At 39.2% G+C, this 16394-nt stretch overlaps 1 protein-coding gene across 4 annotated transcripts in view; it reads left to right on the forward strand.

The window, feature by feature from the left end:
* Positions 1 to 16394, forward strand: part of AKAP7 (A-kinase anchoring protein 7) — a 145294-nt gene that overhangs the window by 65393 nt on the left and 63507 nt on the right. For all 4 annotated transcript variants that reach the window (XM_064598107.1, XM_045865543.3, XM_064598108.1 and 1 more), the window contains exon 7: positions 16211 to 16358. In XM_064598107.1, the coding sequence (XP_064454177.1) occupies positions 16211 to 16358 (148 nt within the window). The remainder of the gene's footprint in view (positions 1 to 16210; positions 16359 to 16394) is intronic.

The raw sequence follows: 16394 nt of genomic DNA on the forward strand, positions 1-16394 counted from the left end.
ACATTTTTCTCACCGAGTGACCTTGTATTTCTGTGATTTAACCATTGCAAAAACTGGTTGGTTAGAAGTGTGTGCTAACACTTGGTGGCAGAAGAAGACCAGTTTCAAATCAAACACATACCTTAATGCAGATCTGGACTCCTTAAGAAATAAATGTGATCTTTTCATGGATAAATCAGTTGTTTTTAAGCATTAATTATTCTCTGGTCTTTTTCCATACTGTTCCTGATCTGTGACTATTTCAAATTACTAATGTAGCACTAAACTATCAAAGCTATAGTTTATTAATTGGCACTTCCTTGTATCAGCTTTTCACAGAGTTAGACAATGAGAGAACTTTAGAATGAAAGAAATGATCTCCTTTGAAATTGTTAGCTATTACTGTCACTTAGATGGGTTTGTTTTGAATGCAGGATTTGATACGCCCAAAACACGGGTGGAGGGGTGGTTATTGGAGCCTAAGATGATGAGGCTGAGGGGAAGTAGGGAGGAGGATACAGGGTAGTCATCAGTAGAAATGGTAATGGGAAGTGGAAAAGGAGAGCATATGGACGAAGGTTGTGTTCTAACAGTATAATTAAGGGGGAAAACTCAGTCCCTGAATTCTTTGGGGATTCAATATACAGGACCAAGATTGTAAGACAAAATCCTCACATCCTACCAGTATTTACTCTTCTGTTTTTAGCAGTTAGCACATTTTCTCAGGAATTTTTTAAAAGATTTTATTTATTTATTTGAGAAAGAGAGATCATAAGCAGGGAGGAGGGGTAGAGGGAGAAGCAGACTCCCCGCTGAGCGGGGAGCCTGATGCGGGACTCGATCACAGGACCCCGGGATCATGACCTGAGCTGAAGGCAGACGCTTAACTGACTGAGCCACTCAGGCGCCCCTCAGGATTTTGTTAAATGGGCTGATCTAAGTTAGCTGAAGTTAGCTGCCACTCACTTTCCTGGGTCTGCATGATAATGTGCCTTTATAAGCCATTTCAAAACTCAGAAATACTAGTTTAGTGTAGGAATAGAAGACTGTTCCTTCTCAAGGAGGTCTCTGTGATAAATTTGAAGGAGCATGAGTTTTCTTGTTTTAGCTTTGTTGTTTAGCATTGGACAAATCTCTTAACTTCTCTTGACCTTTGCTAACTCATAGTTAAAGAAGGAGTGTAGTCTTACTGACCCCTGACTCCTGTGCTATTCTGAAATGTCTATAAAGTCAGCATTTTGACCAAATAGGCGAATTTGGCTTCACATAGAGGTTTTTCTGGTGTTTGTTGTTTGTTTGTTTGTTTTTTAAAACCTCAGATAGGTTATCTTATATGCAGAAAGGAGGAAAGTCTTTAAGTATAAGAAGATGGTGGCAACTTAGATTTGGATCTTTCCTTTCTGCTCCTGGAAACCGCACAGAGCAATAGAGACAACAGGGAAAATATCACAAGCTGCATCTTCAGTGAAACTAGGAGATAGAGAAATCTGTAAAAAGCAAATGATGTGCAAGTATGGCCAGAAGCATTGGGGACCAGCAGGACTTTCGTGAGACGCTGCTTCAGGATGGGGAAGACTATAGAGGGAGGGGCAGGCCCCTAGGTGACAGATCTCAGAAATGATCAGCAAATTCTCATTCCTAGAGGGTGAGGACTCCACCGTAAGGAGGTAGAGAAAGTGTGAAAGGGGACCCGGGGAGGTGAATCTCAGGGAGCACCAGCTTCCCAAGGGGAGGGAGTCCCTCCCGCAGCAGGGAAGGAGCTCAGGGCTGGCAGCCGAGAGGCAGAGCCCAAGTTCACAATCGTCCCTCCCTGTAGCCGACTAGGAGGGAGCCTTGAGCAGAGGAGCCTGCAAGACTGCCCAGCCGCTTCCTTCACCCCCTCCCTGAAAGCGGGCACTGTAGGGATCAACAAGCCTTTATCCTTCTAGATAAAAGCTTGTCTCAAAATATCCTTGGTATAAGGTAAAGCAGATGGCTTCAGTAACTGGGTCCTGGATCTCCCAACGCCGAATGACTTAATTCCTCGTGATTTTTAGTTGTTTTCCAATGTCTTCATATGACCAGGTGCACTTAGATCTAAGGCTAGAGTGGAATTGGATTTTTCTTAATTAAAAATCAGTAAATAAACAAAACACAGCAACACATCTCTTTTCGTTTTAATGGCTTTTTAAAACTAAAAATCCAGTGAAATCTGCTCTGAGATGGAATACTAATTTCTCCTGAGATATTCTAGGTGCCATTAGTCAGTTGTGTCATCTACTGGGTGTCAAAGAGCATGATTTATAGCAAGTGACTTCACTTATGTTTCTAATGCATTTTTCAACTTCATGCTGTTGTGTTGTCTCTTTCTCTTATATTGAAAAAAAAAAAAAAAACCCCACACTGACTTTGCAATTATTTAGCAATTGAAAATGATACCTACACAGGTAAACTGAATATTCATTTGAAACCATTTACTACTTTATACATCTTTAAAATTGAAACATATGGGAAATTATAGACAGAAAGCTGAATTATTTAAGGGAGGATTCTAGGAATTGACTAATGTCAGAGGAGCAAATGATGCCGGGTTGACCCTAATTCTGTTAGAGATTTTGAAAACTTTGAAAACTCTAGAAGAAATGACATAGTCAACCTAATTTTAAGTCTGTGCAAAGTGGAATGGAGATTTAAAGCAAGTATTTTCATTAGCATGTCTTGAAATTTTTCTCTCGGACTCTCTCTCAGGGTTTTACGTGAGGCAAGGATTCTGTGATCAAGCGAATGTTAGCAGTGTTGCATTAAATAAAGTTAATCTGATTCTTTATCGAACACTTCCTAGGAATTTTGAACTGCTAATATTTGTCATAACTCTCAAGGGCTTACAGCAACAAAGATTTATTTTTTGCTCACAGATGTGGGTCACGTGTGGCTCTGCTCCGTATTGTCTTTACTGAGGACCCGGGCTGGACAGCCTCCACGTAAGACCATGCTGGTCTTTTGGCAGAAGGAAAAGGGAGATGGCAAATCCCAGGCTGATTCTTAAAGCTCAGAAATGATTCACATCATTCCTGCCCACATCTTATTGGCCAAAGCAAGTCACATGGTCCCTTCTGAATTCAACAAAGCGGGATGTGTAATGTACTTGTAGGAAGGGACACTACAAGGAGGGGCAGTGACTATTTCAAACATTTAATCTACCTCAGCATCATTTCCCAGATGTACTTGACTAGCAAGTCCTTTTTTCATTGACCGTCTTATAGCACTAGTGTTTGGCAGAGCATGGTTTAGGAAATGTTGATCTTGATAATTCAGGCCTACGTGATATTTTTGCTTCAAACATCCAGATTAAATGGACATTTTTACTTATTTTCTAACATTTGCATTCACAGACAAAATTCTGACTTAAGTGTAATTTCAGGAGCACTGTGAATTGTGTAAGACTGTTGAATCACAGACAGACCTGTACCTCTGAAACAAATAGTACATTATATGTTAAAAAAAAAAAAAGAAGAAGATAGCAGGAAGGGAAAAATGAAGGGGGGGAAATTGGAGCGGGAGACAAACCATGAGAGACTATGGACTCTGAGAAACAAACTGAGGGTTCAAGAGCGGAGGAGGGTGGGGGGATGGGTTAGCCTGGTGATGGGTATTAAAGAGGGCACCTACTGAATGGAGCACTGGGTGTTATATGCAAACAATCATGGAACACTACATCAAAAACTAATGATGTAATGTATGGTGATTAACATAACATAATTAAAAAAAAGAAACAGTTTTAGAACTGGTATTAAAATATACAATAACAAAGGAGTCAAGGTAATTAGAATTGCATGGGTTTGGCTTAACTCTTTTAAAATATAAATGTTCTGTCTATCTCAACTATTACCATTAGTGTTGGGAAAATTTCTTAACAAGTCTTTTGTAGACATTTTGAAACTCTGTTAATTCCATTTTCCTAGTTAAGGGCAGAATGGAGCATAATGATCTTGTATGAAACTGGCAAGCCCCACAGTGGATTGATTATGGTTAAAGGCAAAATAGAACACATGATCCAGAAAACTTAAACTTTATTCCAAAACAGTGTTGATAAAGAATTATTTAGTTGATTTAGTTACAGTAGCTAATTTCTTACCCACTTGACTAGTCACATAAAAGCAAACCAGCTAGTATTATTTGGATGGTAATAAGATTTTCTCCACCACCGGAGAGTGGTCATTCACCTCTTGTTAATTTTAATTAATTGCATAAGAAAAGAAGATAAAGCTGTATTTTTTCTTGAGAGCCCCAGTTAGATTTGAGGAGAAATTAAGGCTGCAATCCAAAACTGTACTAGTTTACATTGGAATTATACTTCTATTCCTAAATATGAGCTCATTACTTTTGGCCATTCATTAGAATATTATTCTCTCAAGGAGAGGTACCTTAAAAACAGAGTAATACTAGTTTGAATTACTAAGTTGGCTCAGTTCTCTTTCTCTTGGTTACTCCAATAAGTTAGAGAAAAAAATGTTATTGGCCTCTTTGCCAGGGCCAAACTTCCGTTATGTGTAGTTGAAGACCTAACAAAACTTGCTCATGTCACCTAAGGGACTAGCCACTTGTGACGACAGGAACTCCAGCTTAGTTCCTGCAGTAAGGGTTCTTTCTCTTAAACCTACGTGATGGCACCATTTTGAATTGTTGCCCAAACTGATACCATTTGGAGACCCGTCTTTAAGGCCTTCTAAGTACAATTGTGGCTGTGTACTGCCCTCAAGCTCATGGCCAGTATAAAGACTTCCTTCTTTAGCTACTGCCTTCCCCGCAGCTGAAGTTGATGATAATAATTCGTTACAGAACTTTATTTGGACCAGGACATTTCTTGCACAGCAATTTCATGTTTGGTTTCTAGCACTCCCGTGAGATCTTACTGAGCCATTGCCTGGGAGAATGTTCTGTGAGACCCTCTCTGGTGGCCCTGCACCTCCAGCCACATCCCTCCCTATGCATATGCATTGCACCGTTCGGGATGTGCTCCTCTTGGATTCTTACTTCTCACCCTCCCGGACCTACCCTGATAATCCGAGGATGGTAGATGGAGAACTTTGTACTCTTGGACTTCCAGCACAAACATCTCTAGAACTTAATTCAGTGGGATTAAGTGTGTGTGGGGAGAAATGGTCACGTGGGAATAAACTGAATGGATATGGAGTCATGTCACATATCCGTCTCAGCGGGTTGTAACTGTCTATGACATATATCCCTACCGGCAGGTGCCAAAACTGTAATCCCTGTTGGCAGGGATATGTGTGATGGAAAGGGGTAGATGTGTGATAGGTATGGTGGATATGGAGGGGATGGTGTCAGGTGTGGCCAGTCTGGCTTTCCTGAGGCCCAGCCCACCGTGATGGCACAGACCAGGAATAGCCAAAGAATATACCAGTACTTTTCTGCATACTGTTATCCTAAGATGCAGATCCCTCGCTTCTTGTTAAGTTTTCCATCAAATTGTTTTCCTTCCAAACCCACTGCCTTATTTTTTTTTTAAGATTTTATTTATTTATTTGACAGAGAGAGATATAGTAAGAGCAGGAACACAAGCAGGGCGAGTGGGAGAGGGAGAAGCAGGCTTCCTGCCGAGCAGGGAGCCCGATGTGGGACTCGATCCCAGGACCCTGGGATCGTGACCTGAGCCAAAGGCAGACGCTTAACGACTGAGCCACCCAGGTGCCCCCCACTGCCTTATTTTATTAGTCTAGAAGTACTTCTCGAAATTTTGAAAAGATACCTAATTTAAAAAACTTCTAAAAGAGAGAGTTGTATGAAAATTTCTGGTTAGTCTGGTATCTTTATCTCTGTACTTTTTTTGAAGCAATATGTAATCTCATATTCATAGATATATACTGACAGTGAGTCCATTAGGGAAACTGTATAATCCCTGTAATTATATATTTCAAGAATATACCACAGGGAGATTTTACATTAAGTGTGATTAAGTTTGAAATGAGGACAAAAGAAAGATTTCCAATTGTATATTATATATAAATTTATTTTGCATAGCAATGTGTATCATATTAAAAAACGAAATCATTGGATACATGTCTTGCTCTACCTGGAGAGAAATACTAATTTTGAAGTTGGTTTAAGAGGTACACATGATTCCCAGGTTGTATCTTTGGTGACTGTTTCATATGTAACTATTTTTTTTTCTACCAAGCTCTCTTTCATCTAATATGATATTCAGGGAATGTTTCCAACCAAGTAAAGTGAAAAGGCTTGTATCATTGAGCACCTTTTGACCTTGTCCCATTTCCTAACCTATGGCACGCTCATGTACATCTTAGTGTTACTATTTCTTTCCTGCTCTTTCACTCACTTCTCATCAAATTTCCTGGTTGGGACACCTTCCTCTGGTAGGTAGGGGCTTCTGTCCTAAGGAGTGTGCACAGAATAGGCCTGGGCAAGTGAAGGAAAGCACTCTCCTGAGAATGATGGGGGAGCCGGAGGAAGGAAGAATGTTGATGGGAAGAAAACCAAGGACATTGATTAATTCATAAGATAGTGGGAAAAGAAGCAAGTACTAGATGCATAGAAGTGTGATGAGCTACCAAAACATTCTAGGTCTTTCTTGCTTAATATTAGAAGCCTATAGTTAGTGACGTTTTTGGATGCGTTAAGCTATTTTGTCAAATATATGGCCCCCTTCTACACTATCTAGGTATTTAACTCTCATTTGGATCATATCTGAGGCTACAGTTAGGTCTGAAGTTCTGTCTATAGACAACCTAACCAATTTAGGTGAATGGTTTTGACCTCTAGGCTATAAATTCAGAACACATTCAACCACAATATAAGTATGTTGCAGTATATAAGTCAGTGTTATAGGACAAATTACAATTGTTAGGATTTTCTGAATATTTTTTTTTACTCTCCTGTTTGATTGTTGAGACCCTGAGAAGTTTTTACATCAATGGCTTGCTGGCATTACTTCATGTTGGGAAGTATTGATTAGAAGGGAAAGCTATTGACTGAAGGAGGAGAACATTTAAGATTAAGTTGCGAGTGAAGAGAGTTTGGTAGAATACTGTTGGTGGGAATGCAAACTGGCTCAGCCACTCCTGAAAACAGTATGGAGGTTCCTCAGAAAGTTAAAAATAGATCTACCCTACAATCCAGCAATTGCACTCCTAGGTATTTATCCATAGGATACAAACATATGATTCGAAGGGGTACATGCACCCCAATGGTTATAGCAACAATGTCCACAATAGCCAAACTATGGAAAGAGCTCAGATGTCCATTGACAGATGAAAGGAAAAAAAAGATCTGGTACACACACACACACACACACACAGGAATATTACTCAGCCATCAAAAAATGAAATCTTACCATTTGCAACAATGTAGATGGAACTAGAAGGTATTATGCTAAGCAAAATAAGTCAATCAGAGAAAGACAAATATGTGATTTCACTCATATGTGGAATTGAAGAAACAACACAGATGAACATGGGGAAGGGAGGGAAAAATAAAATAAGACTAAATCAGAGAGGAAGACAAACTATAAAAGACTCTTAACTATAGGAAACAAACTGAGGGTTGCTGGAGGGGAGGTGGGTGGGAGGATGGGGTAACTGGGTTATGGGCATTAAGGAGGGCATGTGATGTAGTGAGCACTGGGTGTTATCTGCAACTGATGAATCACTGAACTCTACCTCTGAAACTAATAATACACTATACATTAATTAATTGATTAAAAAAAATTGTGAGTGAATAGACCACATATGGTGAGAAATTTTGAGGTGGGGAATATTTTATGTTTTATCTTTAGTTTATAGAGATAAATGGTTAAGTTGGTGAATTCAGGAGAACATGTTGTTATTTCTTCCAAACAGCAAAATATTCGGGGAACAGATGTGACAGGGAGGAGCAGGCTGCAGCTTGTTTACATCTGAGTGACCACAGGGCTGTGGTGAGCCAAGCACACAGCTGGGGTTGGATCAGGGGGAACTGAGAGTCCAACTGAGACTGAGTTGTATAGGAAGCAGTCTTGGATGCCTCCCTTGCGAGATTCTTTGTTTCAGTGTAACGAGAAAAGCCACAGGCGAATATAATAGTCACATGGCCAAACAACGTATGCTATCCTCAAGAAGGCTTGAGGAGGAACTGAGAAGAGGTTTACTAAATAGACAAAGAATGAGCCTATGTAATTTTCCAGGGAGCTGGTGACCTTGAGAATGTCCTGGGGACCGTCAAACTGTTACCTCTTTGGCTAAGTATGTCATTAGTACAAAGGAACTAAATGTGGATTCTTCTTCTGTTCTCTCTGATGCCAGCACCTCGTGGAAAGAAACTCCAGGAAGTGATACAGCATATTCTCTTGGTGATTTTGTGAGGTGGCTTGCGCCATGAGGAGTTAGACATCATCTTCACCCTGTGCCGGCTTTCCTTGCCACTTGACACCACCAAGGAGCATTCAGCTCCTCTCAAAGTGTTAAGATAGGTCGAAGGGGTTATCAACAGTAGATTAAAAACAGAGCTCTAGCAGCTACATTTCTCCTTATTACTTGCTGAAAGGTGTAATATTAAAAATATTAGATATAATGCTAGGGTAAAGAGTTTCAACTGTTTCTTTTCCTAAAGCCTCAAGATTAAACAAGGCAGTAGTGCTAAAAGCAAATTTATAAATAGAGGGATTGAGGAGATGGCTTATCTAAAAACCCCATGGTGATGCTCCATCATAAAGTAAAATGAAGAACTGAGAAATACTGTATACTCAAACAGCTGGTTTAGAAAATGCAATCTCTGCCAATATTTTACTTGATTATTTGGGTGTTGACAGTATAAGAAGAGTTCTTTTTATAGGCTGGATTAGATAATTTTTTCCATTTATAAGTAACCTCTATGAATTCTTTTTCATTTCCCTCTATGAAATACATTTGTTATGGACATATAATTATCACTTGATTTATTAATGCAACATGTTAAAGGCAGGTATTTTTAGAATGCAAGAGATTCCCAAAGTAATTTTCACATTGGTTTTAGAAATATGGTAGTACATACGATTATATATTAAGGATGATTAATAGCCTTAGAATTTTAATATTTTAAAAGAAGCAGTGATGAGCTTGACTATTATCATTCTGTTCTTTTCAATTTGCCTGTACTCTCCACTTATCCTGAATCTGAATCACACCACCTCTTACTAGCTATGTGTAGTTTAGTAAGTGACCTAATTTCTGTGATTTAGTTTCCTTCTCTGGGGGTAATAATAGTACCAATCTCATAGAGCTATTGTGATTATTAAATGAGTTAATAAAAGTGTTTCGAACAGAGCTTGTACAGAGTACTATGTATTTTCTATTACTGTTGTTATACAGATAATAGAGCATAATTTTTTTCAAATTGACTCCAAACAATAAACAAAGTACCATTGTCTTTTCTATTTTCCATCACTCCTACTTTATCATCTCTAAAGTTAGTGACAGGCACGAGGCAGGGGATCAGGGCCTCACCCAGGCAGCAAATGGGCATGCTAGACAGGGGGACCAAGGTGGAGCCCAGCCCCGAGGGGTGACCCAGAGAGGCAGGGCGAGGAGACAGGAAGGCTGCCAGGCAGATCTCGCCCAGGGGTGCTGGATACTGGATCTGAAATCAACATGTTATTCTAGAGCCCAGGAGCTCATGTGGTGAGGCTCCTTCATCTCCTTCTATCACTTTCAAGAACAGGCTTGGATGGAACTGAGCCTGAATGGGAAGAGACTCCATTTTCCCAGCTGAGAGGGGCTGAGGGAAGGCTGCAGCTAACAAGAAGGTAATCAAGGGGTCTGTATGAGGAGGAAGATGGAAATGAAACAATGCAAATAATGAAAAGTGTAGTTATGCCAGGACATGAAGGAAGGAGTCATTAAGAATTATACAGTAAGGGGCGCCTGGGTGGCTCAGATGGTTAAGCGTCTGCCTTCGGCTCAGGTCATGATCCCAGGGTCCTGGGATCGAGTCCCACATCGGGCTCCCTGCTCCTTGGGAGCCTGCTTCTCCCTCTGCCTCTCTCTCTCTCTCTGTCTCTCATGAATAAATAAATAAAATCTTTAAAAAAAAAAAAAAAGAATTATACAGTAAGGGGGCGCCTGGGTGGCTCAGTTGGTTAAGCGACTGCCTTCGGCTCAGGTCATGATCCCGGAGTCCCTGGATCGAGTCCCACATCGGGCTCCCTGCTCAGCAGGGAGTCTGCTTCTCCCTCTGACCCTCCTCCCTCTCATGCTCTCTGTCTCTCATTCTCTCTCTCGCAAATAAATAAAATCTTAAAAAAAAAAAAAGAATTATACAGTAAGATTTGCCTCAGAGAAGTCCCATGTCAATACATATATCCTTTTAATAACTTTGAATTGCCAATATGTAACTTTTCATTACGGGCAGTGACCATTAAAATGATTTTAGTTTTTTAACTAATGCTATACTACTACAGATATATAAACTTTTCCAATTATGGAAGTGAGTGGAAAAGATTACCATTCTTGGGGCGCCTGGATGGCTCAGTAGGTTCAACATCTGACTCTTGATTTTGGCTCAGGTCATGATCTCAGGGTCCTGGGATCAAGTCCTGAGTTGGGCTCCATACTCAGTGGGGAGTCTGCCAGAGATTTTCTCTCTCCTCCTCCCTCTGCTCCTCCCCCTGCTTGTGCATGTGTGTGCACGCCCTCTCTCTCTCTCTCTCTCAAATAAACAAGTAAAATCTTTAAAAAAAAAAGATTACCAATCTTTGATGAGCTGACCCCCAAAATGACAAATCAGTTTGGTTTGGCTCTTAATTTATTATTGAATTTTGGTTTCATGTCATTATCACAGGAAACATACATTTCTTTATAGCCACTCATAATAGGAATAAACTATTAGAAAACACAGCAGAGCTCCAGGAATGTCAGGCTTACTATCAGTACGAGACATAATTTCTTTGTCTCATATGCAGCCTATTTATGTTTTCATCACGGAAGTTGTGATTATTGTAAGATAACAAGTCACAATAAGAAATTATCTGCTATTGTTTAAAAGTCTTAACCTTTTTAAATGAAACTGGCATTTCATTGTTCCTCTGATCACAATAACTTTGTCACAGAAATTAAATTTTATCTTTCAGAACCTTAGAAGGATTTTCATATTCAGATTGGAAACTAAAGTGAATTTTCATATTTCATGGCTTTCTTTACTTCTATATTGAAAATAGAGTTTGGTGCATAAAAATACTAAAATATGTCTGAGCCCTCTTTGGTACATATTAAATTATAGATATTAAATTATACACATCATTTAGCTAAATGTAAGTGGTATGGTGAGTGCTTTCTGAATAAATAGGTTCTATTATTTAGCAGATGCAGCCTCAGATGATTCTAAAAATACTCATCATGGTCTCAATGGCATTTTTCCAGTATTGGCTGTTTGGGTGCCAAGTTACAACCAAGAATGAAATTCTCAGGGTTTCATGGTACATTGTATGAAAGATTATCAAGTAGCTCTGAACACCACTGGTAATTCTCCTTAAACTGTGCCTGAAACTAGGCTAAAGGAAAGTAAAACTTTAGTTATTTCTAATGACTAATTAAGACAGTCTTGAAGAAATTTTCTGTTTGATGTTTCTTGCTACTCATTTATTGTTTCAAAGTCAGATATCTCGTATTTAACTTCCTATTTTGTCTTTCAGTGTTATGTTGCATAAGTGATCTGTCGGTTATATTGGGTAAAATTATAAATGTGAAGCCCTTGAAAATATACCCTGTCCCTGCTAGGCTCAAGGCAAAAATAATACTCAGGTTTAGTCCTAGGCAATCACCAAGCATGTCCACAATTCCGGGGGTGCAACCCTTCATGTGGTTTGGTTGAAGTTAGCCTACACATTGTTTCCCTACCTTTGAAATAGTCCCAACTCTCTTAGCCTTTACAGGTCAAATGTTTCTGGCTTTATCCACTTTTGTAATTTTCTTTGAGCTCTTCTAATGTGTTATACTTCCATTGATCCTTAAATGACAAAGTACCTTGGGAAGAGTCTGGCCTATGAAGAAGGGGAACAGAGAATAATGGGGGTGGGTCTAAAACATGAAAATAATGCTAACCCAGCCTTTTTAGCTTTGAACTAGAACCTTTGGGGTGCTATCTCTGGGACTATTTTGGCAACTCAGTGGATGCATCCAGAAAATATGAGCCTTGGAATGCCTGGGTGGCTCAGTTGGATAAGCATCCAACTCTTGGTGCCGGCTCAGGTCATGATCTCAGAGTTGTGAGATGGAGCCCTGCATCAGGCTCATGCTCAGCGGGCTGTCTGCTTGACATTGTCCCACTTGTGCTCTCTCTCTCAAATAAATAAATCCTTTAAAAAAAAAGTGAAAAGAAAATAGGAGCCTTCTTAGCCTTACCCTGTACCCTGAATGATATCCAATTTTTATATGCTCATTTATTTTCTTAGAATGCTAGTCCTTTCTTTTCTTATGAAAGAAAAACACCACCTGCTGTAGCTGGGTGGTGAGACCAATTCAGATACATTTTATTAGAAAAGATGTATATTGCTATGGGAAAAAGAGCCTAAAAAAAAAAAAAAAGAAGAAATATATTGCCAAACAAAAAATTCCCTAGAGAACAAAGATCATGTTAATATTATATATCAGACAAAGCAGATTCTTATCTGTTTTTAGATTCTTTATCACTGAAGATGTTTTCTGTTCAGGGTGTATAATTTCAGTGCCTCCTAAGGCATGCCTTTTGAACCACAGTTCTCTCTATAAATTATGACTTAAAGACTTAATTCCATTCCACTCTCTAATAAAAATTTGCTCCTTAAAGACTCATGTTGGAAGGCATCTGTGAAGAATTCTTGCAAAAATGGCTGGTCCTTACTTTTTGCTAAAATTAAATAAGCCTAGTGGATTGTCATTGTTATGTTTCCCTTATTTCTTACTTTAAAGAAATAATGACATCTTACAAAAACCGAAATGGAGATGATAGTGGGTAGCCAGTACTGGCCTTGACATCTTGAAAACTGAAGTTCTTTTTTTCCTGCAAAGTTATGACAAGTCTTCTTCTCTCTGGTCTAAGGGAATGACACACCAGCCTGCCCTGCGTCCCACCCCCAAATAGCACACATGCACACCCAAAAAAGCATTTAAGAAACAAACAAGATAGGTCAGTTTCCATTTGCTCAGAACCTTTTTAAAACGTTTCTGAAACCTTACCTCTACTGAAGTTATTCCTTAAAAAGTTCCTTAAAGTTCACTATTAATAGGTATGTATGTTATATGTAATATATGTAGAACAGCATTTATCATATAACTATGATAGCCTTTACTCTATTTCACTATTTTAAACACTTTTGTAAGTTCAGTTATTTAGTCCATCTAACACTTTGAAGTAGGTTCCATTGTTAACCTCATTTTACAGAGGAGGAAACTGAAGCAAAACCACATCTTGAAAAGTAGCAGACCTCCTTTGAACTCACACATTTCAATTGCTCCTCGGCAGCCTGCTCTGCTGGGGCTTCCTACTTCCCAAACCAAATGAAGGCCACTTGGTTTCACTCGTACTGAACTTCCAGTGAGCAGCATTTGATGTTGTCAACTACCCTTTTTTTGAAAGTTGATCTTCTGCATTTGTGACAATTATTAACACACGGTTCCGTGTCACGCAGATGCTAGGCACTGGGTACATTTCATTGAATACAAATCAGACAAAATTCTTTTTCTGTGTGGGACATACATTCTACTGGGAAGAGACAGATAATGACAGCCCATGAACCATCAACACAGCAAAGTAAATTTCACAGTGCAGTAGGAGGTGGTACGTGCTATGGAAAAATGTCTGTAAACATTTATAAAGAGGGAAGGGTAAAAGGATTTGGGAGTGCATATTAAAGGGAGTGGTCAGGGGAAGTTCTATTAAGAAAGTAAAGTTTGAGCAAGGACTGCAAGGAGGTGGGAGACTGGTCATGAGGCTATCTAGGGGGAGAACATTTCCGGGAGAGGAAACCAGGGGTACACAGGCTTTGAGATGGGTTTGCACTGGTGTGATCAAGGAAGGCACAGAGTCGAGGCTGAGGCCGGAGAAGGGTCAAGGGGGAGGAGTAGAAGACAAGGCCCAGGAAGTACTGAGCAGACGGAGCAGGACCTTGTGGGCTGTCCTGGGGAAGTTGGTTCTTCCTTTGAGAGAAATGGGGACCCTTTGGAGAATTTTGAGTGGAGGAGTGACCTGATGTGGTGTGTGTTTTTATAGGATAATTCCGGCTGTAGATGAGGCAAAGGTGGGAAAACAGGAGGCTATTAGGATAATCCAGGTGAAAGAAACAGGAAGCTCGGACAAAGGCAGCAAGGGAGGCGTGAGAATTAGTCACGTGTTGAAGGTAGAGCCAAGAAGATTGGCTTGGAGGCAGCATTGCAAGAAAGAGGCCAATTCAGGGTGACCCCAGGGTTCTGGCCTGATCAGCTGGAATAGAGTTGCTGTTAACTGAGATGGGAAAGTCTGTGAGTGGAGCTAAAGTTAGGAAAGTCTGTGAATGGAGCTCAGTTTGGATACAGAACAAGAACACATATCAACAAAAACATGTTAAATACAATATGAAAAATTAAGGGCAACTGAAATGTCTAACAATAAATACCTGGATGAATAAATTGATAATGCCCCCATACAGTGGAGTATGGGAACTGTATGGGGCAGTTAAAATTAAAAATATTAAAAATATTTTGCACATCTGTATATTATTGACATATTAACATAAAAAAGCTGATTGCTAAATAGTACTCATGGCTCAACCACATTCCTATAAAAAAGAAAAAAGTACTTTGTTTTGCATAGGAAAAATAAAATACGTAACAAAATTATAGTAGTTGCAGTGTGGGGCAATTTAATTTTAAATTTTTTGTTTTTATATCTTTTTAAAATTTTTGTCAAAACTTTTTGTGAATAAAAAGGGAAAATATATATTCTACCTACATTTTAATAAGATTTATATAAATATAATCTAAATATAATATATGTCTGCATAGAAAAAGACCCAGAGGGGGTTGCCTGGGTGGCTCAGTCAGTTAAGCGTCTGCCTTCAGCTCATGTCATGATCTAAGGGTGCTGGGTTTGAGTCCTGCATCGAGTTCTCTGCTCAGCGGGGAGTCTGCTTCTCCCTCTCCCTCTGCCCCTCCACCCCTCTCTGTCTCTATCTCGTGCTCTATCTCTCTCTCTCAAATAAATAAATAAAATCTTAAAAAAAAAAAAAGACCTGAAAGATGTACCCACAGTATTAATGTATTTTCTGTAAATGGCAGGGACATGAATGATTTTTTTTTAGATTCTTCGTATTTTCTTTTTCTTTTTTTTAAGATTTTATTCTTTAAGTAAACTCTACACCCAGTGTGGGGCTTGAACTCCCAACCCCCAGATCAAGAGTTGCATGCTGCACTGACTGAGCCAACCAGGTGCCCCTAGATTCCTCATATTTTCTTATTTTTAAAAAACAAGTATTGCCAGGGTAAAATTTTTAAAAGTTATAAATTAAAAGGAAAAGTTCACACATGGTCAGCCAGTAAACTTGCCCTGTAAGGTATTGTATCTTCATCTTATGGACTATGTTTGGGACTATGAGGCTGGGTGCAGGACCATTGCATAGGAAGGGGTGGGGGGACATTCATTCCCATGTTTTGAGAAACTACAGAGGTAACAATGTTTTCCACCATTATTTTTCACCAATCAGCCCTCTTCCTGCTATGAAAGATACTGAGAACAAGGAGAGGCAGGTAGAGAAGGACTTGGAAGATCACTGACCCCCTCCTCCAATTCAAATAACCTTTAACTGTCTTCAAATGATTCTTCAGGAAGGAGTTTAAAAATTGCAACGATCTTATTAAAACACTTTATACACTATAAAATGTTAAGATCTATATCACTTTTAAAAAATTCATCCATTTCTCCATTGTTGTTGATGATTACTCTTTTTTTGATACCTCAAACTTCAACCTGATATACTTTATTACTTCAGAAGCTTAAAGTATATGAAGTTCTGAATGCTGCCAAATTTAAACCCCACACTCTTTAATGATTTTTTTTAGGTAATAACAACTCATCCTAGACAGGGAGACTTTAAAAATAGCTTTATGACCATTTTGTGGTATCCATTTTCAAATGCCAGTAGGCAGAACTGTATACCAAAGTGTAATATCAGGTTCTAAGAAAGTGATATAGATATGAACTAGCTGCCTCAGTGGAATGATTGAGTGATGTGATTTTGTTTTGTCATTTCAAGGGAGTGAAAAAAATAGACCCCGAATTCTATGAAAAATTTATCAGTCACAGATTTGGAGAAGAAATGGTACATCGCATAGATCTTTGCTCCATGCTAAAGAAAAAACAAAGTAATGGTTATTATCACTGTGAGTCTTCAGTTGTGATTGGTGAGTACCATTTAAAGACTACTTACTATCTTCAGT

Source organism: Mirounga angustirostris, unplaced genomic scaffold (assembly GCF_029215605.1).
Source record: "Mirounga angustirostris isolate CCGP_5_RB_7025 unplaced genomic scaffold, mMirAng1.0.hap1 SCAF_8, whole genome shotgun sequence".
Lineage (NCBI taxonomy): Eukaryota > Metazoa > Chordata > Mammalia > Carnivora > Phocidae > Mirounga > Mirounga angustirostris.